We start from the raw sequence: 27321 nt of genomic DNA on the forward strand, positions 1-27321 counted from the left end.
CACAACGACAAAGTTGTGAGGTGGGTTGGGCTGAGCAAGAGTGACTGGCCCAAAGTTACCCAACCATCTTTTATGCCTGAGGGGACTAGAACTCACAGTCTCCTGGTTTCTAGCCTGGCACCTTAACCACAAGTCCAAACTAGCTCTATCCCTGGAAGTAAATAGTAAATGGTTTTTGCAACATCTGCAATCTCTATTACAATTAGCTGTAATCCGTCTTCAGAGATTGACTGTAAGAGCCTTATGACAATCTGTGTCTACCAGGACCTACTCACTCTTTCCTCTTAGTAGCATTTTAATATTTTTATTGATGAATATCAGTACCATTTCAGGCTTCTGGATTTATACTGTGTATCTAGGTTTGGGATGCGTTTGTTATTTTTTGAAATGAGTTCTCCATATACTTTCTTTAAATGCACTAAGATGAGCTGGAGGTAATTCGAAATTAAGGATATGTTTACCCCTGCCTAATTGTGTCTGCGGTTTGAGAGGTCCGAGTTTGGCCTGTTGAAAATGACAACCATTACGCTGTGAAGAGTTCAGAGTTTGTGAAGCTTTATCTACTATGGCTCGTTCACACATGCCAGTCATCATTTGATGGTGCAGTCGGGTCTGAATGAAGCCTAACATTGCTCCTCGTGAAACCATGTTCCAATAGACTGTGTAGATCATAAATCTTTTCCCAGTTTCTCTGGATGCAAAAACATTATTCCTGATTTAATGTTTTATGTAAGAACCTACATACGGTATGTCCCACTTCACTTGATTCCCACCAGCTTTCCTGTCCCATTTGATTGTTTAATAATTATAGGTCAATGGGAAGAAAAGCACAAACTTTGCATCAATAAAGCCTTTGAAATCCACAAAGTTAGTCATTTTATGAATGAGGGAGTCTCATAAAGCACCATTTTTGAGTATGCCTAACCCAGTTCCAAATGTGCTGGGAGCAAAAAAAATATTCTCCCTTTTTATGCATTATGTAGAAGCACATGGAGTAACTGAAAAATAACATATCGTATTTGGAAAATAGTTTTATTTGCTAATGAAATTAATTAGTGTGAATGTAGACTGATTTTTTCTCTCTACTATACTCTGTTATGACAGTGTGGTTCACATCTTAATCCTTGGTTTATTATGATAAACAGTGCATACAGTTCTATGGGCCAGGTAGTCTATGAGTAACCAAGGAAAACTTTCTTACGATCAGTATGGCCAAAAGGAAGGGGAAAAAACTTTCCCCACATTAGTTATAATTATATACCTCTTATCATTCCTAAGGGACGCGGTGGCTCAGTGGGTTAGGACGTTGAGCCTGTCGATCAGAAGGTCGGCAGTTTGGCGGGTCAAATCCCGAGTGCCGCGTAGCAGAGTGAGCGCCTGTTACTCGTCCCAGCTTCTGCCAACCTAGCAGTTCGAAAGCACGTAAAAATGCAAGTAGAATAATAGGAACCACTACGGTGGGAAGGTAACAGCGTTCCGTGCGCCTTTGGTGTCTAGTCATGCCGGCCACGTGACCACGGAGACGTCCTCGGACAAGCGCTGGCTTTTCGGCTTTGAAGCGGAGATGAACACCAGCCCCTAGAGTTGGAAACGACTGGCACGCATGTGCGGGGGAACCTTTACTTTTACCTGTCATTCCTACTCAGCAGGAGTGATTTATGATGTAAAATTGTACTTCGGACTCAGATTTGGTCTATTTGCTAAGAATGACTGGTGAAGGAATACTATGGATAAAACTGGATTAATCAAGAACATTTACTTGATTTTCAGATTAACTCATGTAATAAAAATTTGACACTGTGCTGCGAAATCATGGAACTGAACGCCACGATTCAGGGACAGCTGTTTTCGATTCTCAATCAAGCTTGTCAAGAAGGTGAGATTACCTTAAAGGATTCCCTGGATATCCGGAAATGTTGAATTTGTCAGACCTGAACACCCTGCTTTTACAAACAAAGAAAAAATCCCACCGTACTTGGGGTGGGGGCGAAAGCCCTAATAAGCAGGCATATACATAGAATGAAGGCTATTGCTAAGCACATTGATTTGTGCTTAGAGTGTAAGCCGCCCTGAGTCTTCGGAGAAGGGCGGGATATAAATGGGATTAAAATAAAAATAAATAAATAAAACTGCCTATTTCCTTACCCGAGGTCATAAAAGACCCAAGGTTGCCTACCCCTGCCTTAGGCACTACCTTAATTGTTCCTAGGTCAGGGGTAGGCAACCTCGGCTCTTTTATGACTCATGGACTTCAACTCCCAGAATTCCTGAGTCAGGAATTCTGGGAGTTGAAGTCTATGAGTCATAAAAGAGCCGAGGTTGCCTACCCCTGTCCTAGGTCCTTGATTAGGACTTGAATTTTCCACCAGTCTTAGACTCTGAATCTTATTGTAGATCGCCCACACATAATAATGATGACTTTATTTTATTTTTTTTATTTTTTACTGCCCCCCCCCCCCGATTCTTAGCACTTTATCAACTCTTTGAATAATCCCATCAACTCTTGGGGCCTATATTAATCACTTGGGGTAACCCTATGTATCATACATGTATGGTATGTGTTTCTGAAATGGATTCCTACCCAATCATTTAAAGCATTTTGTCATATATATTTTTAATTTATCAACTCAGGTGGCAATTATGAAGGTATGGGAATAATAAAATCTCGTCTCCTCCCATGGTTGGGTACTTGCTTTTCTAGCCCTTCTTCTGGAAGCACCCTGGACACGTGTTCTTCTGTATTACAGGTAATTCTTTTTTTAAAAAAAAATATTTCCCAATATAAAAGTTTGCATGGTTTTGATTCAGAAACTGTATCTTTTGCCATCAGTCTTTAAAAATGTGCTTGGGTGTTCAGACTTCAAATGTAGAATTTGAAATTGATTGCAAAAAACCCACATCTCTGGAGAAATCCTTGTTGAAAACACAATTTTATAACGGATCTATCAAAGATTCTGCATTGCAAAAGTCACTTTTTAAGTGACTTTTGCTTGGTCAGTGAGCACTTTACTCAAAGTGCTAGATGTGTATGTTAATCTAATCTATACATGGCTATTTATTTTAGCTGAAATGCGCTGGGCTATCTGAGTTCAGTGTTCTTCAGCCTGATAGCTATGCTGGCTTGAATATCTTCAATGTTACATATGCATCATGGTGTGGGCTGCATATTTCATATAGAAGGTCCAAAACCTTAAACATCTTCAGCTGAAACATTAAAGCCACTACTGAAATATCCTTGTTCCTAAATTATGCTGTTGAACTTAATACGTTTTGAATAAACCTTTATTGTCAAAGTACAAGAAAAAGCTATGTTAAAGGAAGATCATGTGATCTAAGCCTGCTATTTGTAGTGCAATGAAAGCAAAATCCTTCCCCCCACCACAAATATTTGCCATACAATTGTATTCCTCTCCCAGGCATTTGGCTGTCCTCTCTGCAGATATTTATGGTTTTGATTAAACAAGTGTATTAGCTCCAAGCTGTGATTGGGTGAAGAGGGTGAAATGCATGCTCTGACGTTGCTGTGTCAGGGGTTGCAATGGCAGGCTCGAGGTGGTTGTGTTTGCAACCTCACAACATATGAATCTTCGCTTGACCATCCTTAAGCATTAAACCACTGAATGTAATTCAAGATATCTGCGTAATTTCTCGCAACATTTCTGGGATATATTAAATTGTCGAAGAAATGCTCTTTCGTTTATAATTTTTAGACTGTGTATATCTGCTTGTAGGAATCCCTTGAAAAAGACAGACTGCTAAGAGAGTTAAGCAGCATTCGGAGCTTTGAAGTTGAGCAGCTGGAAAAAGAATTGAGTGCCACCCGGTTACAGCTGAGTTTGGTGCAACAAGAGTAGGAAAAAATCCTCCTTTTTTTTGTCCTAATCTATAAGTTGAAAATATTGAATCCTGTTATGTACCAATAACTTAGCGGCGTTTACAAGCAAAGGCCTTCCAGGTACGGTGGGACACAACAGGCAGGATTTTCAGCCAACGTTGCTAGTAACTGGGAATTCTGGTGGCTTTTAATTATTTTTTTTCATCCTGCCTTTATTGTTTTTTTTTAAATAATTCAAGATGGCAAACATACAGGTAGTCTTTGACTTACAACCATTCATTTAGCGAGCAAGGTGACAACAGCACTGAAAAAAGTTAGTTTCAGCTGGTCCTCAAACTTATGACCATTGCAGAATCTCCAGTCACATGATCAAAACTTGGGTGCTTGGCAAGTGGCGTGTATTTATGACGGTTGCAGCCCTACATGGTCATGTGATTGCCATTTGCTACCTTCCTACGGTAGAGGTCTTACAAAGTCAATGGGGAAAGCCAGATTAATAATAATAATAATAATAATAATAATAATAATAATAATAATAATAATAATAATAATAATAATAATAATAATAATAATAAATAATAATAATAAAGGTCGGAAGGGACCTTGGAGGTCATCTAGTCCAACCCCCTGCTCAGGCAGGAAACCCTATACCATTTCAGATAAATGGCTGTCCAGTCTCTTTTTAAAAACTTCCAGTGTTGGAGCATTCACCACTTCTGGAGGCAGGTTATTCCACTGATTAATTGTTCTACTGTCAGGAAATTTCTCTTTAGTTCCAGGTTGCTTCTCTCCTTGATTAGTTTCCATCAGTTGCTTCTTGTCCTGCCTTCAGATGCTTTGGAAAATAGATTGATTCCCTCTTCTTTGGGGCAACCCCTGAGATATTGGAACATTGCTATCATGTCACCCCTCGTCCTTCTCTTCATTAAACTAGACATACCCAATTCCAGCAACCATTCCTTATATGATTTAGCCTACAGTTCCCTTTATCATCTTTGTTGCTCTTCTCTGTACTCTTTCTGGAATCTCAACATCTTTTTTACATCGTGGTGACCAAAACTGGATGCAGTGTTCCAAGTGTGGCCGTACCAAGGCATTGTAAAGTGGTATTAACATTTCACCTGATCTTGATTCTATCCCTCTGTTAATGCAGCCTAGCACTGTGTTGGCTTTTTTGGCAGCTGCAGCACACGGCTGGCTCATATTTAAGTGATTGTCTACTAGGACTCTTGAGATCCCTCTCACAGTTGCTACTACTGAGCAAGGTATTCCCTATACCAGCGGTAGGCAACCTCGGCTCTTTTATGACTCATGGACTTCATAAAAGAGCTGAGGTTGCATACCCCTGCCCTATACTATACCTGTGCATTTGGTTTTTCTTGCCTAAATGCAGAACCTTACTTTTTTCTTTACTTTTCTTTGCTTTGTTTGCTTAATGTTTGGTCGATTCACTTAACAACTGCAATGATTTGCTTAACAACCATGGCAAAAAAGTCATAAAATCAAGCATTATCCACTTAACCACCTTAGTAACAAATTCTGCTTCAGTTATGGTTGTACATCAAGGATTATTTGTATTCAATACTCCTCCTTCCTCCTATTTTCCTCACAACAACAAACCTGTGAGGTGAGATGGACTCAGAGAGAATGACGGGCCCAAAGTCATCCAGCCAGCTTTCGGATTGAAGGCAGAACTTGAATTCATAGTTACCTGATTTCTAGTCCAGCACCTTAACCACTATACCAGGGGTCTTCAAACTTGGCCCTTTTATGACTTGTGGACTTCAACCCCCAGAATTCCTCAGCCAGCCAGAGTTGAAGTCCACAAGTCATAAAAGGGTCAGGTTTGAAGACCCCTGCACTAGACCAAACTGTCTCTCTTCTTCTTCTTTGTTTTTTGTCATCTCCATCAATCTGCAGTACATCAAATGAAAAAAAGGCTGCTTAACATAACTGGCATGTGTAGATCGTATTGTATTGTACAATGCAAGGTATTTACTATATAGCTGGCGTAACTGTATTCATTGACTGTGGAAGTTAAAATTTTTAATGGGATTGTGATGTGTCTTTAGTCATCCTTTGTTTCTGTGGATTTTTTGGACAAGTCCCTCCGATTCTCTTGGCAACATCTTTGGAAGTGGTTTGCCATTGCCTTCCTTCTAGGGCTGAGAGAGACTGGCTGGCTCAAAGTCATCCAGTTGGTTTCATGTATAAGGCAGGGTTAGAATTCAGGATTGCCCAGTTTCTAGCGCAGTGCTTCAACCACTACCTCTCAGCAAGTTTATACGACAGGTTTATATACCTAGAGATATAGAAAAAAATAAGCATCTATAAAGCAGTTCTCAGATATCTTAGAAAAACATGGCTGTTTCCTTATTTTCCCTCAAATAGAAACAAAAATGGTTTTTTTTATTTTCATATGAAGGAAGAAAAAATGTTTTGTTTCCTTGCAAACCTCATAAATTATGAGTTGGACATCAACCATAATTATTAACAGTTGATTTATGTTTGTTTATGTGTAGAAGCATATTGTATTCATAATCATGTTGAATTATACTGTGAGCAAAATTGACCTAAACATAAATCAATTTATATGGGCTTAAATTATTTTAGAAGTAAAACCACAAATATTTACAAGCACCTAGTTTTTTTTTTTAAAAAAAAGTAACAAGAAATGCTTTTTTAAAAAGGTGTGGTTTGTAACCTTTATTGAGCTATTTCTTTCTTTTCCAAGATTTTTTTTTAACACAGGTGACATTGAATAGCTCAATGAATAAAATCTGAGTTTGGTTTTGCCCTGCATGTAATTGAGAATTACTTTGGTTGATCAATGGAATGTCAGCCTATATGGTATATATGAAAGATTCATATATCTTAAAATAATATTTTATGTTAGGAAAATAAAGTATAAATATTTCTCTTTGAAACTGGAAAAATACTCATATATTGTACTCCAAAATAAAGTACGTGTGTGTGTGTGTGAAAAGTAAAGATGGTCATCAAGGTAGATAAATTACATTTAAAATGAGAAGTTCTGTTTACTTGAACATATAATAATTGAGATACGGGGTTTTTTTTGTTGTTGTACAGCAGGGGTGTCAAACTCAATTTCATTGAGGGCCGCATCAGCATTGCAGTTGCCCTCAAGGGGCCGGGTGGGTGTGGCCAGGGTGGGCGTGGCCTATTGAGTGGGCGTGGCTAGAGTGTGTATGGCCTACTGGGTGGGCGTGGCCAGCTCTACAAGGGTGCCTATGGGGGCCTGGGCAGGAGTGGGACAGATCTGAGGGTCTCTGGCAGGAAGAGGGTCTCTGGGCCAGGGCCAAGGCAGCGGGGGCCGTTCCCTCACTGTTTCCAGGATGGCTTCGCGGGCCGCATGAAACCACTTCGCGGGCCGGATCTGGCCCCCGGGCCTTGTGTTTGACATGTCTGTTGTACAGTCTTCCCTCGTTTTAAACTTAGGATTGTCTTACTTTTGGATAAATACAATGAATTTTTTCCTCAGTTTAGATTTATAAACACATACATAATAAGCTGCCAAGTCTTTTTTTTTTATTACGACAGGTACAAATGTCAATGCTGCAATTACCTTGATATACTCTCTTTTCTTGATATGTGTTTAAAGAAATTAAGGAAATCCAGTATTATGAAAGAGACCTTTTATTCGCGCCATGGTCCTTTCCTACCTCTTGTCCAGTCTCTGCTGTGGAGATTAACTCTCCAAAAGCTATTTTGAAGGCATCTGATAAAAGGTCGCTGCAGGAGAATGAATGGACTATCCCTCCTGTTTATGTGATGGCAAGAATGTTTTACAGACTGTCTCTCCCAACAGTATTATTCCCACCTTTTTAAAAGTGCATTTTCATAATAGCAGAGAAAACAACTGCAACGAGCCGTCTCAGCGTAGAGTTTGTTTTTACTATAGTCTCTGTATGAGAGGACATGAATTACTTAACTCTAATTTGACTACCAAACTGACCTTTGGGAAGGATTCAATAATCATATGAAGGAAACTTGTTTGCTGTCCTATCAAAGCAACTGAATGAATTGGGAATAGTGTGAGGTATAGGTTGTCAAACTATCAATCAGGGTTGACATTTTAGGCAGAATCCATAGTTTAGTCCAGGGTTCTTCACACTTGGCCCTTTTATGACTTGTGGACTTCAACTCCCAGAATTCCTCAGCCAGCGAGGAATAATCCTAGACTAGAGTTTCCACTTAAAAGCTTCTGAGAAGCAAACAATGAATAACGTTTACGTGGTATTTGGAACAGCTGCTTTCAAGACAGAGTAAACAGCACTAACCTCGACTGGGTAGTGGATGGACAGATACCTAAATTGCCTTTTGCATCTGTGATCCAACTACAGTCTCCGAAATACACACAAATATCATTCATTGCAAATTGTAGCTTCTGCAAAGAAAATATATGAAAGATTTTTGTAAATTATTGCGCTTTTGTTACACGTTCGTGACTTTTCAAATTCTGATGTAAGTTACACTTCTCTGTGCCATTCATATATTTTGCTTGCATCTACTTAACAATCATTTAAGGTCAATGTGATTGTTATATTCTGATGTTTTCCCCAGAAAATAGAGCAGGGGGGCTTCAAACTTGGCCCTTGTATGACTTGTGGACTTCAACTCCCAGAATTCCTCAGCTAGCATTGCTGGCTGAGTATTTCTGGGAGTTGAAGTCCACAAGTCATGAAAGGGTCGGATCTGGGTTTGGTTGACGGCAACTTTTGTAGTACTAGTTGTCGTGATTTTGATAAGGTACTTTACCTGTTAATAAATTAAGTCAGCCTGTTCAAAGCTCTCATCTTCCACGGGGTTTAATGGGATGGCAGTTTTTCAATACACTGCACCCTGTTTCATTGAACATAACTAGAAAAAGTAGCGTCTTTACATTTAAAGGTAAATCTTTGGGTATTAAATTCTCTTGCAGTCTGACAAAAGCTCAGCTGGCTCTTGAAGACACAAAGACCAAATCAGCCACTACTCTTTTGGCAGCAGAAGATGAAATTGTTCAGCTAAAAACTGAGTAAGGAAAAACAACAACAAAACAAACCCTTATTATGCAGGGCTATTTATAACAATTCCTATTGGTGTCAAAATTTTAGATTTTTTTTCTAAAGGTTTTAGATTTTTTACATCTTATAATGGTCATAGTTTATTGATCTGAATTGCTTTTGGACAGATATAAATAATGACTTTTCTTAGAAGTACCTGTTTCTGAATATTCAGTATGTAAAAAGGAACATATACAATGCCTTGCTTCTTGAATGAAATAAAGGGACCAACTTGTTACATTACAGTTTTAAACTAATTAAGGTGCCAGGGTTACATACACTCAATCTCAACTTTAAATTCTCAATACAATCTGCAAATCTTAGATTGATTAAAAGAAACCAGGTCAAACAAGCAGGTGTTGTGTGATCTGTGGCCTTTAAGTAGAGCTAACACAGTTTTATTAGGTTCCTATCCTAGGGTATCGCTTGTATTTGATTGGCCAAACATATTTGGGCATATTCCTTACATTTACACCCCTCTGACTAAACAGATAGAGAAAACTGGTATTGCAAGGCTCTTCAAGGAAGGGAACTTGGAGGTCTTCTAGTCCAACCCCCTGCCCAGACCAGGTATCCTTATCCCTTCATGGACAAATGGTTGCCCAATCTTTTCTTGAAAACCTCCCAATAACGGAGCATCCACGTTGAAGATTTAAGCATCTTCATTTCATCTCATTATATCATCATCTTAATCCCAAACTATTTCTGCATAGTTTGAGATAGAATTCTAGGTTGTTGGGGTTTTTTTGTTTTGTTTGTAAAGCGTGAATAGTTAGATTAATTCTGCATTTAAAATGTAATGTTTTTGTTAACTTTTTTCCGTTTCAGTATTTACATTTAACACACTCGTTCATGTTATTTTTCACTAAAGTTCTTCAAATGTTTAATATCTACTTATTTATCCTAACATGCCTAACAATTGGATCCTTCTGTATTGCATTTCTAAACGTTATTTTCCTGGCAAACAACAGGGCACGGTTTTTGTACGTAATTCGGCTGCTCTGCTCTATTAATAAGGACTCAGATCCTCTCCACATGTGGACTACAAGTTCCACAGTCCTTTACCGTTGGCTAAGCTGGCTGAGACTGATGGGGGTTGAAGTTTAAAACATCACACGGACAGTAGATAGCCTAAACTTTTTTCAGGTGGCAAGGTGGCTTAATTTTCCCTCTAACTACTAAACTCGAAGAAATGTACCATAAGTTGTAACATCACAACAACTTCAAAAGGCCTCTTTGTAATTTTAACAGTGAAAGCAGAAGTTACGAATAAAAGTTGATGGACATATCACAACAGAAAGCAGCACATATTTTTTTTTAGAAGTAAAGGTATGTGGATCACAGACACCATAGATAAAATTTACAATTGGAAATGCCAATACCAGGCTTGGATTCTAAGATAAATGGCCATAGTATGGATAGGCTTATCACTCCTGAGCCAAACTATTGAGTATTACCTGAATAAATTCACGTGATTGAAGCGAACAATATCAAATTTTAGGCCTCTCTTTAAAAAAAAAAAGAAAAAAAGCAGGGCTTATAGTTCACACAATATGAGACTTTGAATGCTTCTGATGTTATCTGGCATTGGGAACTGACCATGTTTGAACCATTTCGGCACAGAGCAAATGTGGCATAATGGTTAAAATGTTGGATTGGCCCTGGGGATATTAAGTCCCACCCACAGCCAGAGAAGCCCACCAAATACCATTAACCCAGGGGTAGGCAACCTTGGCTCTTTTACGACTCGTGGACTTCAACTCCCAGAATTCCTGAGCCAGCAATGCTGAGGGGAAAGGGAGAGGTTTCCATGCTGAGCTATGCTAGCTCGGGAATTCTGGGAGTTGAAGTCCACGAGTCATTAAAAGAGCCAAGGTTGCCTACCCCTGCTTTAGCCCAAGCCACCTCACAGAGGTTTTATTGTACGAAAAATGTACACAGGTAGTCCTTGACTTACAACCTTTCGTTTAGCGACTGTGGCACTGAAAAAAGTGACTCATTTCCATTTTCCACACTTATAACCTAACCACTGCAGCGTCCTCATGGTCATGTGATCAAAATTCAGAGGCAGCTGGCCTGCTATTTATGACGGTTGCACTGTCCCAGGGTCACGTGATCCCCTTTCGCGACCTTCTGACAGGAAACGGGGGAAGCCAAGATCCACTTTACGACTGTATTACCAACTTAGCAACTGAAAGGATCCACATAACAATTGTCTCGCTTAACAACAGAAATTTTCAGCTCGATGGTAGTCATACGTTGAGGACTACCTGTACTGCACTGAGTTCCTGGTTAAAGAGCAAGTTATACATTTAACACATAAATAGGTACATCTGAAATTTTTAGTTCTTAATTTTGTGTTTTTATTAAATCTCAAAATCCTATCTTATCAATGAGTCATTCTGCCGGAATTCTTTAGTTTGCTGGTGATTGGCCACCCAGGATATTGTTTCAACCTCCTGCTCTGCATTTTTGCCTATGATTTAATTTATGAATAAGTTACCTAGATATCAAGATATTCTTTTGTGTAATTTCCTTCAAAAAAATTCTACTTGCTCTCTGATTCCTATTTTTAATCAGTTCCGATCATAAAAGAATGTACATAACCAAACACAGCTAGCCAAGTCAATATGCTGCCAAAGGGACATCAGAAATTATTTATATTGTTCTGGTTTGTTGAAATTATCATTAAAAGTGAGTACTTTTAAAAATGAGTTCTCAGTAGAAATTGATGGAGGTGTCTCTACCAAGTTGTATGAAGATAACACTAGTTTCTCTAAGCAAATAAAGAATTTCTGCTTTCCTATCTCCCTTCTATATTATAAGCAAGGGGTCTTCAAACTTGGTCCTTTTATGACTTGTGGACTTCAACTCCCAGAATATCTCAGCCATCAATATAATCTATACAATCAATATAATCAAGACACTTTGGTCTAGTGCAGAGGTAGGCAACCTTGGCTCTTTTATGACTCATGGACTTCAACTCCCAGAATTCCTGAGTCAGCTATGCTGACTCAGGAATTCTGGGAGTTGAAGTCCATGAGTCATAAAAGAGCCAAGGTTGCCTACCCCTGGTCTAGGGGCTAAGGCACCAGGCTAGAGAGCGGCAGACCACGAGTTCAAGTCCCACCTTACCCATGAAAGGTGACTTGGTGATCTTGGGCTAGTGCAGGGGTCTTCAAACGTGGCCCTTTTATGACTTGTGGACTTCGACTCCTGGCTGAGGAATTCTGGGAGTTGAAGTCCACAAGTCATAAAAGGGCCAAGTTTGAAGACCCCTGTTATAAGCTCTCCTCGATGTTGAAATTCATTATGCTGAATGCCTAAAAATGGAGGAAGGATTTCTTTCTATCGAGGAAAGAGTAATTCATTTGCAGACAAGCAATCCTTAATGAATGGATTTCCAATGTAGTCAATAATTAGATGATACCCAATTTAAATGCTAATCCACATCCAAACCAGATAATCTCATTAACGTAGCCAGAATTGCCCATGGAAATGGATGATGGAAGCTCTGTTCATCTAAACTGCTGAGATTTGCTTATGATGATTTTTGCACTCTTATTAGCATTTGGGTTCCTATGACTGCCTACAGAAGGAGATGGGCAGAAGTAACTTCCTTGCCTCTTCTCCCCCATAACTGCCAAACCTACTAGCCTTCAAAGATAGGGAGATGGTTTTGAGTAGAACAAAGCATGGAGACTGGGGGGGAAAGAGATTTTGCAAAAAAATAAAAAATAAATCTCATTTGTGGAAAGTGATCTTTCTGCCTAATTTTCAAGATCAGATTCTTTCCCTGTTAGGCCAAAAGCTCTACTGTAGTTGACTTGGCTTAACAAGGCTCTTCTGATTGTTGAAGGAATATTTTTTTTACAAGGTTTGGGTTCCTAATAGGACGGAAGCGAGTATGACAGCCATCTTGCTTCTATGGCCTCTTCTCTAGGCAAATCTAACCCATTTATTGTTAAAACCTGGATCACATTGTCTCTGCTTATGCCTAAGATTTACGGGGGTCTTCAAACTTGGTCCTTTTATGACTTGTGGACTTCAACTCCTAGAATTCCTCAGCCAGGCACGCTGGCTGAGGAATTCTGGGAGTTGAAGTCCACAAGTCATAAAAAGACCAAGTTTGAAGACCCCTGCTTAAGAATGTTACTGCCCTGCTCTGTAATTTCATACTTTTCAAGAAGTTAAGCAAAAAACCGAGTGAGACTTTATCTTCTAATATTAGACTGTCCTTGCTTATAAAATGCTTAATTCCAAAGATGGCAGTGCTGTATTTTTTACATATAAAAAACCTGTAAACTGCTTGAATGAAATTGGAAAGGTTATTGTCTTAGAGATCTCTGACAGTTTTTCTATTATAGATCTTCAGATATTTATGACTTTCAAATTTTTTAGAGGTTACAGTTAGTTTATTGGGGTGTGACACTGAGTTGTCAAGGGGCTGATTGCATGCTGAAAGTTTTGACAACATTCTGTTCATGATATTCCACACTAATTTTTAGCGGCCATTGTACTGAATCTTCTGAACAAGTTCACCTGTGTGCTTCTGTGATGTATGCAGTATTATATTTACTCAGGGTCATATTTATTTTTAATTTTTATAGTCAGTGGTTAGTTTGAATTCAAGTGGGTAGAGAAAAATCAGCAAAAGACATGTGGGGAAAGTTAAACTTGTTTGCAGGACACTGCAATTAAACAAGGGTATGAAATTTTTTAAATGCCTCATGTTGATTTTTAATAATGTAATCAAATTTATCCAGAATCTTCTGCTTATTCACACTGGTGCTCATTCAGGTTTATTTTCTAGTTAGGCTTATTTAAGTTTGCAACCTAAATGTTTTGGGTTTTTGTATGTAGATGCTGCAGAATGAGAGGCAATGAGCAATAATAGCCAATTGCAAAATAATAAACCCCGAGGCCACTATTGTCATGCACATGAAAGGAATTCTAAAATGTACAGTTCCACCAGGTGTGCTGTGGAGTCTTTAGCCACTGTCTGGCTACAATCTATACATATTGTTGAAGGAAAAGTCTTCGTTATGGTTCAATCCAAGCTGGGAATAATCAACATGGTGACTGCTTTAGAAAGAAGGTTTCAGTTTATTGAAGAGGAGAACCAGACAGGAAGATGGCTCTGGAAGAAAAGAGAGAGAGACCACATGTAGGGAGTAGGGTTTTTATACCCTCTGGGGCTCTTGAGGTTGTTTCCTCTTCCTGTTTGAGTCTTTGTATTTCCTGTGTCGTGTATTTTGACCTGAGTCTGAGTGTGCCCTTTGGCATCTGTGGATTAATCCTATTATGTCCTGTCTTTGAGTTTGGGTGGGTATGTAGATTGAATGAATGAATGAACCTTTATTGTCAAAGTGCAACCATGTTTACATCGAGATTGGCTGAGCCTCCCTTCGTGCCTCCCCCCCCAACTCACAGCTGTTACACCATGTGAGCTAATTGCACAACACAACGGCCTCGCAAGTCAATCATACATAAAATTATAAAATTATTTCCCATTCAATTTTGGATGTCTTTGACTTCCTAAGCTTCTAGCTGGGGGCCTCCAACCTTCCTGAATGGATTATCACATCTGCATTTCTACAGACCTGGTTTCTGCTTCAGGGAGGGAGACTTGGGGCTATTAAGAAAGCTGGGCATGCTTTTCTGCCTCTTTAAGATCCTTTGAGGAAATATATTTTTCTGCCCTTTTAACATTTCCTTCCCTGGGGGGGGAGGGGGCTGACTTCCCACAGAGTAGGAGGGCTCTAGTATTGAAAAGGGTAGTATCTTTTCAGTTGAGAAGACTAGCTGCTTTCTCTTAGCACTTTTGGAACTGAAGTACATTGGAACCCTGTGTGTTTTTTTTATATACCTCTAAAGACCACAATAGAAGGGACGCGGTGGCTCAGTGGGTTAGGACGCTGAGCTTGTCGATCAGAAGGTCGGCAGTTTGGCGGGTCGAATCCCGAGTGCCACGTAACAGAGTGAGGGCCTGTTACTTGTCCCAGCTTCTGCCAACCTAGCAGTTCGAAAGCACGTAAAAATGCAAGTAGAAAAATAGGGACCACTACGGTGGGAAGGTAACGGCGTTCCGTGTGCCTTTGGCATCTAGTCATGCCGGCCACATGACCACGGAGACATCCTTGGACAAGCGTTGGCTCTTTGGCTTTGAAACGGAGATGAGCACCGGCCCCTAGAGTCGGAAACGACTAGCACGCATGTGCGGGGGAACCTTTACCTTTACCTTAAAGACCACAATATTCCTCAATGTGTATTTGTAATCTTACAGCTAATAATAGAATGCAGAAAGTTCCACGTGGCTTTCTTCTAGCGGCTAAGAGGTTTTTTTGTTTTTTTTAAGTTAAGGTTTACTTTAAATTTTGAGGATAATTGCCCCCTGTGAGTGGAAACTCTTGAATTCCTCCTGCTTACCACTTTTTAGCTTTCCATGTGGATGTTAATGTGATACAGAAGGCGGAGCATGATTTCAATATTTCATTTTATCTGATTTTTTTTGTGTGTGTGTGGTTAAGCCTAAAGGCGTCTCGGGCAAAATCAGATTGCACTTTGGAGAATCTGGAACAGCTGGATGAGTATGAGAATCAGCTTCTAACGTTGAAAGATGAAATTGCTATCCTTCGGGCTGAGAAGTCTCTTCTGCAAAGCAGGTAAAGAGCTTTGAAGTTTTTTGCGGCTTCTGACAGCCAAAAAGCATGCTTCTTTTCTCATGGGGGTCTTCTTTAAGTAGATCTATTTCTACGTTCAATTAGAGATCCTTGGTCTTTTTCTATTCTATCTGTGACGGACTGGAGAAATGGTTACATCTTTTCTGGATAAAGAAAGAATGTTCGGATGCTCTGTGCTTGAATATTTTGCCAATCACTATCCAGTTTCCCATGCTCTGAAAAGCTCATTATAATTTTTTTATTTTTTTATTAAATTTATACAGGGCCCATCTCACCATGAAGAGCAACTCTGGGGATTATTATATTTCCTTGATCTGGGGAAAGAGGCCATAAATCTCCAATTCTGTACTCCTGCCTGTCAATTCAATATGAAACATCTTCTCCCCAAAGAGAAAGAATTGCATCTGCTGAAGCATAATTTTTTTAAAAAAATATTAAACGTTTCTTGAATTTGGGAACATTCAAGAAACTAATTCGATGTGTCAGAACTAGACTCAAAAGCTGTAAAGTGTCTCATTCTGATAAAAAATGTAGAACACTAGAGTGTTAGTGTATTTAGTATTTACAGGGTTAATGCTGTATCCTTAGCAGAACTGTATGTAAGAACATTTAGCTTTTAATGGGTTAAATGTTTCCTTAGGAGATGGCCTCTGGGAAATGTAGTCTAGTTGTTAGTTAACCCTATAGCTTATCTATCCTGGGAGGAGTTAAAAGTTTATTGCAGGACATCCTGGCTATGTGCCAGGGTTGTAAAGCCTTTGTCTAATCAACCATACTGCATGCACCAATCGGCATCTGTAATCATGCATAGTTGAGATGGGGAATTATCCCTTTTTACCTACAAAAATAGACAGATATGATTATGACCGGATGAATCTACTGCAAAGTAAGTCTCTGCTTAGAGTTCCTGGACAATAAATTTGTTTAAACCCATTTTGTTGAGTTATAATTTTTGGATTCTGGAGCTACAAAAGCATTTTGGTTCTGGGAGCCAGAACAGTAAAAAGGGATAATTCCCCATCTCAGCTATGCATGGATACAGATGCTGGTAGATGCGTGCAGCATAGCCAGGATGTCCTGCAATAAACTTTTAACTCCTGCCACTGTCTAGATAAGCTATAGGATTAACTAAGAACTAGACTACATTTCCCAGAAGCCATCTCTTAAGGAAACAATGTTTAACCCTTTAAAAGCTAAATGTTTTTACATACAGTTCTGCTAAGGATACAGCATTAACCCTGTAAATGCTAAGTATACTAACACAGTTCTTAATTCCTAAACTAGCTAATCTGGTCCAGCACAAGACCTTTAACATAACTTTATAAGCAATAATAAGCAGGTGTTTTCCTAAGAACAATAGAAATAATAATATTATATCCCAATTTTTTTTAAACTATTTGCAGCAAAGTGTTTGTAGCGGTAAAGATTTTGTCTTCCTGCCATTTGGCAAATCTGTTTCAGACTTGCACGAAGTCGGTCTTCTTCTCCAAGACTTGCCCGAAGTAGATCTCCTAGTCCACTTTCAGTACGAAATCTTTCGCCCAGCCGGGGAAGACTTAACCATGCTTTACGCCACGCTCGTCTTGTGGAACGTTTCAATGACGCTTATTCTCAGGAACGCCTAAACGCTCAGACCCTCTTGAGGAGCTACACAGATGATCTGGAAGTGGTGCAGAGAATAATCTATACAGCTGTTGTGGTATGATACGGAAATATTCTATTTAATTCCATGCTCATTAATTTGATAAGTACAAACGGATCATAATCTGCTCAGAAACTTCTGAGGTGGCCAGTAGTGTTAAGTATCTGGGGGCACAGGTAACTTAATGATCTGATTTGTTTGCTTCATACGGTATTGTTAGTGAAGCGTGCAAACCAGTGTGCAATTCTTCTGTCGGATGAGGAGAGCACACCTTTCTCCTGTCCTGGCCACTTTTTACAGAGGCACGATTGAGAGCGTCTTAACAAACAGCATCACTGTCTGGTTTGGTGGCAGCTGTGCCTCAGCTAGAAGGGGCAGCCAAGAAGATTATAGGAAACTCGCTTCCCAGTATACAGGATGCTGCTTATAAGTGCTGTGTGCTTAGAGCTCGAATCATTGTTAGAGACCATACAACCACTTCACTGTTTCTCTTGCTGCCCTCTGGGAGAAGGTTGCACAGTATTTATAGCAGAAGTACTAGATTCTGTAATAGCTTTGTTCCTTATGCCACCCATCATCTAAGTTTGCAGTATTCTTTTATATTTTGTGTCATATATGTATGTGTATGTGGGTATATGCATAAGGATATTGTTTTTGAGAGTTGAATTTTATTTTAATGCTAATGCTAATTAGTGTATATTTAAAGAGACAATAACATTTTTATTCTCCTCTCCTCCCTTGTTCCCTTTCCTTTCATTCCCTTCCCTTTTCCCTTCCCCTCCCCTTCCCCCTCTCCTCTCCTCTCCTCTTCCATTCCATTCTGTGTTGGAACTCCTGGTCTCATTACTGAAATCTGAAATTGGTTCAACAATATGCTTATCACAGAGATGTTTTATGAGGAACGAATTGATTTGCATATGAAGCCTCCCACCAGATGACTTATAAGTGGCCACTTCTGGCTTTTTTAAGAGTTTATTTTAGCAACTTGTATTTTCTTGTGCCCTTAAAAGAAGATCCATGGTTTGTTCCTCTGATTAGTTAACTCAGAAGTCATTAGCAGGTGCATGAAATCCCTGAAACAAGCTCTTAAAAAAAGCAAATAGCTGGCATTGGCTACTAAAAAAGAATAACTAGTATGCATGCTTGGATATGTTCATTACAAACTATACACTACCTCCGTTGGAATACCATATACTGTGTTTCCCTGAAAGTAAGACTTACCCCCCAAAACAAGCCCTGGCTTGATTTTGGGGGGTGGGCCTAATATAAGTCTTACCCCAAAAATAAGCCTTAGTTTTAGGGCGAGGCGCACACCTAAAAATCAACCTAGGGAAGGGGTGGGGGAGTGGAGATTACCATTGCAGCCAGGCCTTCTATGGATTAACTCTTTCCTCACAAGAAGGAGAAGCTTCATTCTGCAGCTGAGAATGGAGCTGGGCCTGCATTTCGCAGAGGCCTTTCCGGAAAGTTTCTGCAGCCGAGAACCGAGCTGTGGATTCAATCCATAGCTCAGTTCTCGGCTGCAGAGGCCTTTCCAGAAGGCCTCTGACTGTGAAACGCAGGCCGGAGCTTCATTCTCGGCTGCAGAATGAAGCTCCTTCTTCGGCTGCAGAAGAAGCGGGCCAGCTGGGCAGGGCTATCAATGCTGCCACTGCAAGGTGTTTTGGAGGCAAAAAATAATAATAATAAGACCGGGTCTTATTTTTCAGGAAACATGGTAGTACCGGTATTTAGGCTGCAAAAATCAAGATGGCCATTAGCAGGCAGGCAGGAACATTTTCTGTATCTGTACTGCCATCTAGTGGTTCTCCAAATTTTTGTAACCTAGACACAGACATATTTTATCTTTAGAAGATTTTGGAAAAACGAAGCGCATCCATTGTGCTTACCTTTTGTTAATTAGATTATTTTAATTTAGTTAACTTTAATATAGATCATTACTTGTAAATGTAAAGACTGTCCTTATTCTTTCTCCATATACAGTATAAACATACCATCTATACTTGCTATTTTGCAGCCACTCATCCTATTTGCATCGTTCCGTAGATTCGAATATGTTTTTGTCCATTTTTAAAAAATATTATTAATTAGATTTTTTTAAAGCATTGCGTCAGTTTAACAGAGTTTAACATAGCACAGACTGACAACTGGATAAGCTATTTTATCATAAGATATGGTTATCTGCATTGCCTGGGCATCTAAATTTAACTGCTCTTCTCTCTTTTGCAGGAGTCCTTCTATGCAGCAAAGAAGGCCTTCAGACAGTTCAAAATGCGTGTTAGAAAGACACTGTCCCTCAATTATTCAGGGCCAGAACCAGTTGAAGATATGGTGATGGATTATATAATTCGTCAGGAAGATCTCTATGATGTTCAGTCCAGCATCAGTGTAAGTCTGCTAATAAAACACTGCTGCTTTCATAAACTGCAGCTTCCAAGTAATCTACAATGACAATTCCATGCATTACAACTTTATGGTTGAGAGCACGAGTCATTGTTGCCAGGATATCTTTTCCAAGAAGAGCCACAATAAGAGTACCAGAACAAGGCTGACAAAGTCTTTCCCACCCATGGCCTCCACCTGCTGATTACCTAGAAACTATGGATCCTGATGAAACATCTAAACCAGGGGTCTTCAAACTTGGCCCTTTTATGACTTGTGGACTTCAACTCCCAGAATTCCTCAGGTAGCATGCCTGGCTGAGGAATTCTGGGAGTTGAAGTCCACAAGTCATAAAAGGGCTAAGTTTGAAGACCCCTGATCTAAATGGTACTCTGGGCTAGAATTAGGTCACTGGATATCATTAACGTTGTTATATCCATTAGCAAATTTAACGGTTTTCCTTGTCCAGCAGTTCCATTTAGATGTTGAAAACCATCAGGGCCTGTCTTACCTAACTTAAAAGTGACCAAAGGATTTCCCACAAAAGTAACAAATATTTTTTCTGTCCTGGATTACGTTTAAAACCAATCTAAAGGGATCCAAATTATGTACAATACTCAATCCAAGACTTTAGATACATTTTCCCATCAACTTTTCCAGAACATTCTTCCACTTAGGCTAGATTCCCACCAGTCTCACTCCTCAGAGCTATTTTATAAACAAAGGAGAGCTGAAGTACAGCATGGGTGTCAAGATAGATCATGTCACGTGATGTATCATGACATATTGTGTCTTTTTTTGCCTTTGTGGAGCCGGGGTGGACAGGTCCTATGCGTGATGCAAACGGGCCCCGAGGGCTGCCAGTTTGACACCCCTGAAGTACAGCAACTTAATGGAGGAGTTGTGGCAGGCGGGAGACTAGCAAAATGGTTCCTTACACTGACCATCTGCTTGGTCTATGACAGGGGTAGGCAACCTTGGCTCTTTTACGACTCGTGGACTTCAACTCCCAGAATTCCTCAGCCAGCCATGCTGAGGGGAAAGGGAGAGGTTTCCATGCTTAGCCATGCTGGCTCAGGAATTCTGGGAGTTGAAGTCCACAAGTTATAAAAGAGCCAAGGTTGCCTACCCCTGGTCTATGAGGAAGAAGTATTCACCAGCGATTATATCTCAAAGGTGTCACGAGAACTTGAGAAATCCACCAAGTCTAAATGTTAGAGCAACGAGATCCTTGGGATCCGTACACCTCGAAATCTGTATCTTAGGCAGGTAATAAAGTAGTATTTGACAGGACCTCCATAAGGTTAATTCTGTTATCAGGGTTGTCTGCGATACATTCCATAATGACATTCAGTATTATACGGCTCTTTGAGGCTGAGGATTAAACAACAACGATTATACGGTACTTTTCTTCTAATAAAATACGGTTTGTGTGCCATGAGTATTTGGAAGAGGAGCATCAAAAGAGGATGGCAGCCATAACCAAGTGATTGAAACCCTACCCCTTTATTTATGATGTATTAGAAACGGGGCAGGGCTTCAGTTCTGTGGTCACGGCTGCCATCTTGCCTTTTTTGACCCTTCAGATACCTCTGAAAACATCTCTATTCCTAACTATGTCTGACTTCATTGCCTCTTCAGCTGTATAACTCTGGCAATAGGAAATCTTTAAGTCAATCCCTTAAAGGACATTTTAGTGAAGTAGTACGCAGTAAACCATTTGACTCATTTAGTCAAGTTAAATGGAAAGTATTACAACATGGTTTGTGACATACGCCGGCATGTGGATGACTTGATTTTGAAAATAAATAAATAAATAAAAACAAACAAACGTTTAGGAAGCCATTTAGTCTTAACCCGGTCACGCTGTCATTTTGTGTTCCAGTTTCAAATGGCCTGTCTGCATTTATTTTTTATTTTTTATATTATTTTTTTGTGAGTTCCAACTAGTTTTCTCTAGGGAATAACCACACGTATTTTATCTACTTTCAGGAGGTCATCCGTGCACTGAACCTCAGCCCTAAGATTTCTGTTCCAGGAGTTGATTTCATCATGATTAGCAGTTTAATTCGAGAGTTATGCCGGATAGCTTTTTCCATGCAGACTCTTGATCCTCCCCTTGACGTCGCTTTTGGTACAGATGGAGAGCTGTTCAGCGAATACAAGTAAGGGGATCAAAGTATGGGTGTTTTGCATTTCTAATCTGAAAAAAAAAAGAAAAAGCAAAAAGATGCAGAGACACATTTGTCTCCCTGAATTGGAGACGTGATGAATTAAAAACCAGAGTCAACGTATTACACCTTAAGGGAACTGCATCTACGAGGAAGTAAGTATGCAGTGGGTTACTGCAAGGTTCCGTGGTAGGCCCAGTGTTCTTCAACATCCTCATAAATAATTTAGGTGAGGGAACAAGGAGAACTCATCAAATTTGCCTAGACAACCTTGGCAGGAATAGCCAACACCCCAGAAGACAGGCTCAAGATCCAGAAGGATCTCGACAGACGTGGACTCATCTGTGCCCTATCTAACAAACTGAAATTCAGTGCTGAGAAAAATAAGGTTTTACCACTTAGGCAACCCCACCCCCCCAAAAAATGTATAGCTATAGAGTAGGTGGAACCTGATTCAATAGTAGTAACAGGAAGAGGAATCTTGCAGTCCTAGTGGACAATCACTGAAAGATGAGCCAGCCGTGTGCTGCAGCTGCCAAAAAAGCCAAAGCAGTCCTAGGCTGCATTAACAGAGGGATAGAAGATAAGATAAGATGATGATAAGATAAGATAAGATAGATAAGATAAGATAAGATAAGATGATAAGATAAGATAAGATGATAAGATGATAAGATAAGATAAGATAAGATGATGAGGTGAGATGAGATGAGATAAGGTGAGATGAGATAAGATACGATAAGATATGATGATGAGATAAGATAAGATGTGAAGATGAGGTGAGATGAGATAAGATACGACACGACACGATATGATATGATACGATAAGATATGATGAGATAAGATAAGAAGATAAAATGATGAGGTGAGATGAGATGACATAAGGTGAGATAAGATACGATAAGATATGATGATGAGATAAGATAAGATATGATGAGGTGAGATGAGATTAGATAAGATACGACATGATACGATACGATAAGATGAGATAAGATAAGATGATAAGATGATGAGGTGAGATGAGATAAGTTGAGATGAGATAAGATACGATGATATGATGAGATAAGAAGATACGAGATGAGATGAGATAAGATAAGATACGACATGATATTATAAGATGATAAGATAAGATGATAAGATAAGATAAGATAAGATGATGAGGTGAGATGAGATGAGATGAGATAAGGTGAGATGAGATAAGATATGATAAGATATGATGATGAGATAAGATAAGATATGATGATGAGGTGAGATGAGATGAGATAAGCTATGACATGATACGCTAAGATATGATGATGATGAGATAAGATCTGATAAGATAAACTTTATTGTCTTTTTTTTTACTGTGGGCACAATGCCACAATCAAAAATGAAATTTAGTTGCCCGCTCTCAAAGTGAAACACATACATGACACATACCTGAAACATACTACATACAACATATGCATAGATCCACACCCCTACATATACGTAACAAATAAATATTAAGTTCTGTCCATCTTGAATATATAACGGAAGGAGGAAGCTTTAGAGCTCACAAGGTTAATGCTGCGTGGAACGAAACTCTGGTTAAATCTGGAAGTTCTGCTTCGGATACCACGGAGCCCCCTCCTCTCAGAAGGGAACAAGGAAAACGGGTCGTGAAGAGGACGTGTCGCATCCCAGATAATCTTACGGATTTTTCTTTTGTCTCTGAATAGATACCGTCGCAGCTATGACTCTGATTTCACAGCTCCGCTGGTGGCTTATCATGTCTGGCCAGCTCTCATGGAAGAGGATTCAGTGATTGTGAAGGGAGAAGCCGTAACTAAAAGAGGCGCCCTGGTAAGGCTTTAAAAAAAAAATTAAACGAGAGAGCTCTCCATTGGGGCCCACGTGCCACAGATGGTATTAAAATAGGAGATTCTGAAAGGGACGAACGAAAAAAAGTCCTGACGATTGACAGTTACGATACCGAACTTATTGTTTAACCATATTTGCTCCAAAGGAAATTCTAGGATTTAAGACAATCGCCTAGCGACAAGAAGGAAGAGTTAGACTGAAAAAAGATAACAACTCACACAGGAATCCCAGCAATGCTCAACTTTCCTCCTTACTAATCTACTTCCAGCTCCCCGCTTACCGTGTGTGTGTGTGTGTGTGTGTGTGTGTGTGTGTGTGTGCGCGTGTGTGTGTGTGTATACAGGTTGTCCTTGACTTACAGCAGTTTGTTTAGTGGCCATTCACTAGTGGCACTGAAAAATGTGATTTCTGACTGTTTTTCACAGTTATGACCTTTCCAGCCTCCCCGTGATCATGTGATCAAAATTCAAATGCTTAGCAGCTGGTTCATATTTATGACCGTTGCTGTCTGCTAAGGTCATGGGATCCCGTTTTGCGACCTTCTGACAAGCAAAGTCAATGGGGAAGCCAGATTTGCTTAACAACCAGGTTACCAGCTTATCAGCTGCAGCGATTCACTTAACAACCAAGGCAAGAAAAGTCGTAAAAGGGGACAAAATTCACTTAACAAATGTCTCAATTGACGACAGAAATGTTGGGATCCGTTGTGGTTGTAATTTGAGGACTACCCGTACTATGTAATACTGATAGGTACCTTCAAAAAACCCATACCAAGAAAGACTAGCCCAGACCCAAAAGACAAATGAATATTAACTGAATTAACAATGGCTATCAAAATGTTCTGTTTATAAAATTAAGTGATCCTACAGCTCCAGGTATCAACCAATCTCTAATCCCATCTTAACCACTCTCACAAAACAGTCAGGTAGACATGCGTAGACTACAAACCCCAGAATTCCGTGTGAGCTGGGAATCCCGGCGGTGGGGAATTCAGTATATTGGGAGGGTGTCAGCTCGGAAAAGTGTAATATACGTTGAGTTTTGGCTCAATGTGTTGTTTGAACTCAGATATTTGGGTTTATACTTTTGCTTTGTTTGGTATGATCTATGAATCCAGAGAATTGTGACTTATTCAGCAAGCCGTGGTGATTAAGCACAATTTGTCGATTGGATTGCAGAGGCGATAAGGTGTAGAACAGGGGTCTTCAAACTTGGCCCTTTTATGACTTGTGGACTTCAACTCCCAGAATTCCTCAGCCAGCTACGCGTGCCTGGCTGAGGAATTCTGGGAGTTGAAGTCCACAAGTCATAAAAGGGCCAGGTTTGAAGACCCCTGCTTGTGGACTTCAACTCCCAGAATTCCTCAGCCAGGCACACTGAAATTTAGAATTTCAACTGTGTGTCAAATGGAAGGCTGCAATTTTAAAGCGTCTTGCTAAGGGAGAAATTCCAGATCAATTTGCATGCTATGATTGGGATTGGAGTCTGGAATGTGTTAGGGCACTACTTCTCAACCTTCACTGCTTCCAGATGTGTGTTCAGTTCCCAGGGGTGTTAGCAATGGCCAATCTGGGTGGGGACATCTGGAAGTCGGGGTATCCAGAGAGTGGGATCGAAAAAAGTCAAGATAGCATGTAAAAATAGGCAGAGCTTTGATTTCTCAGTCAAAGGGATCATCTTGATCATTTCGATCCCACTTTGTGGACCTTTCCACTGGAAATCGAAGTTGCCATTTCTGGAAATGGACCAGAGTTGCCATCTCCTGCTAGACACGAAAACAAAATGGGATTTTTCTCCCACAGTAGTCTCCGACCGGTACCTTGCCCTTCTGCAAAGTCTACTCATTAAAAGGATCCCTGCTTAACTGAGATCTCTTTCACAGTTTGCATTTTATTTCAGTTGTCTTCCAGAAGCAGAAACAGGAGCCACAGTCGCAGCCGTAGTGTTAGCCCTCTGCCTCGCGGTACAGGCTACTCTCGGCACTTGGTAAAGTATAACATCAACCGAATTAACGTCGTAGTTCAAAATAAGATGCATCCCCTCCCCAGGAGTTTGCACTGAAGGCATCATTAATTATTATTTTTCACAAGGAAGAGACTACTCAAAAGAGGGGACTGAGAGATAGGGAGACGGTGTGGTTAAAAAAACACTCTGATTGTGTGCACCGAGCTATTGTACTTCCCCAGCGTCATAGCTTGTAAAACAGGTGAGAAGCCCAACCCCCATTTGGGGGTCCCTCACCCTAAACCTGAGGGGTGTCAATTCAGTGGTGAGGAAAAACAAATAGGGGAGGAAGGGGAATACCTAAAGACCACTTTAAGCCACCCCCACTAGGGTTTGGGATAAGGCAAAGGCAAAGGTTATGAGGACGTTGCATAGGAAAATGGTGGACATGAGGATGAGTCATAGGGATTTATAGAAGCCCACTAATCTCCAATACTCATTGATAGCTCAACTCTCCCAGATTTTGGCAACGGATAACTCAAAGCAGGTCAGGTGTGGCCCTCAGTGATCATTTTTACAATCTTTGGTGGCCTCATGGCCTCATAGAAATGCTTTGTATCTCCAACTAGCAGGAAGCTGTAATCTTTGGAATGAGGCCACCTAAGATTGAAAAGAGTAATCCAAGCCTTACTCTCAAATATCTCCCTCTAAGACAGGGGTGTCAAACTGCCGGCCCATGGGCTGGATGCGTCATGGCAATGGAGAGAAAGTAACAATACGTTGCGACACGACACATGACGTTGCGAGTTTGACACCCCTGCTCTAAGACAGGGCTTTTCAACCTTTTCACCCATTGTACCACTTTTAGGATATGGCAACATGCGAGTACCACCAGTAACACCTAAGAAGGTGTCAAAAACTTGATGATCCAAAAAAAAGGGAAAAAAATGATGAAGTACAGGTAGTCCTCGACTTACAACAGTTCGCTTAGTGACTGTTCGAAGTTACAATGGCACTGAAAAAAGTGCCCCCCAAGCCACAGTCGAACAAGACACCTGCCCGCCCGCCCGGCGGCGCTCTTCCTCCTGTCCGAGGTTTTCATTGTTGTGAGCATTTCTGTTGAGGATTGGCAGCGGGGGTGGGGTGGGGGGTGTTTGGTTTTTATTTCCCCCCTCCCTCTGCTGGGTGGTTGCAGCAGGTTTTGGTCACTTCACATGACCCTGGGACACTGTGACCGTCATAAATATGAATCAGTTGCCAAGCATCTGGATGTAAACCACAAGACCCTGGAGATGCTGCAACATTCCAGCTGATTGGTGCTTCTTTTGGGCTCAGCAGAAGCGTCAGGATCAGCGCCAAGCTCCAGCTGGAGCCTGGCGCTGATCCTGGCGCCTCTGCTGAGCCCTGACAGCCCTGCAGCTCCAGCCGTCTCTCGCTCAGGCTTGTGCGGTGCTGCCACCGGTTCAGCTCATTCCCCTCCCCAGCTACCACTCTTCTAGGATGGTCACGTACCACCTGCCAGGTGCCCATGTACCACAGGTGGTACCCGTACCACTGGTTGAAAAGCCCTCCTCTAAGAGATCAAAGAAGCATCACCCAAGTTTGCCCCAATCCAGCCTCACATACTTTGAAACCTTCACCCCTTCTTCAAAGTTTGTATGTGGCTCTTGGTGACCGACTCTTCTTACTACAGGCAAAGCAGAGGGGCTTTGGGAGGTGATGGTTTGTTCAATTCTAAGTGAAAAATTATTTTTTTCTT

General features: G+C 40.5%; 1 protein-coding gene across 1 annotated transcript in view; it reads left to right on the plus strand.

Moving 5' to 3' along the window:
- The window catches only part of SPATA18 (spermatogenesis associated 18), a gene marked incomplete at its 5' end in the record, with an annotated part of 30060 nt that overhangs the window by 1818 nt on the left and 921 nt on the right, over positions 1 to 27321 (plus strand). The window contains 10 exons of the mRNA XM_083368097.1: positions 1771 to 1876; positions 2632 to 2747; positions 3732 to 3850; positions 8778 to 8873; positions 15432 to 15566; positions 17046 to 17283; positions 19456 to 19614; positions 21601 to 21773; positions 23477 to 23600; positions 25518 to 25604. Of these exons, the coding sequence (XP_083224223.1) occupies positions 1771 to 1876; positions 2632 to 2747; positions 3732 to 3850; positions 8778 to 8873; positions 15432 to 15566; positions 17046 to 17283; positions 19456 to 19614; positions 21601 to 21773; positions 23477 to 23600; positions 25518 to 25604 (1353 nt within the window). The remainder of the gene's footprint in view (positions 1 to 1770; positions 1877 to 2631; positions 2748 to 3731; positions 3851 to 8777; positions 8874 to 15431; positions 15567 to 17045; positions 17284 to 19455; positions 19615 to 21600; positions 21774 to 23476; positions 23601 to 25517; positions 25605 to 27321) is intronic.

The sequence above is a fragment of the Vipera ursinii genome (genome assembly GCF_947247035.1).
Source record: "Vipera ursinii genome assembly, chromosome: 7".
Taxonomy (NCBI): domain Eukaryota; kingdom Metazoa; phylum Chordata; class Lepidosauria; order Squamata; family Viperidae; genus Vipera; species Vipera ursinii.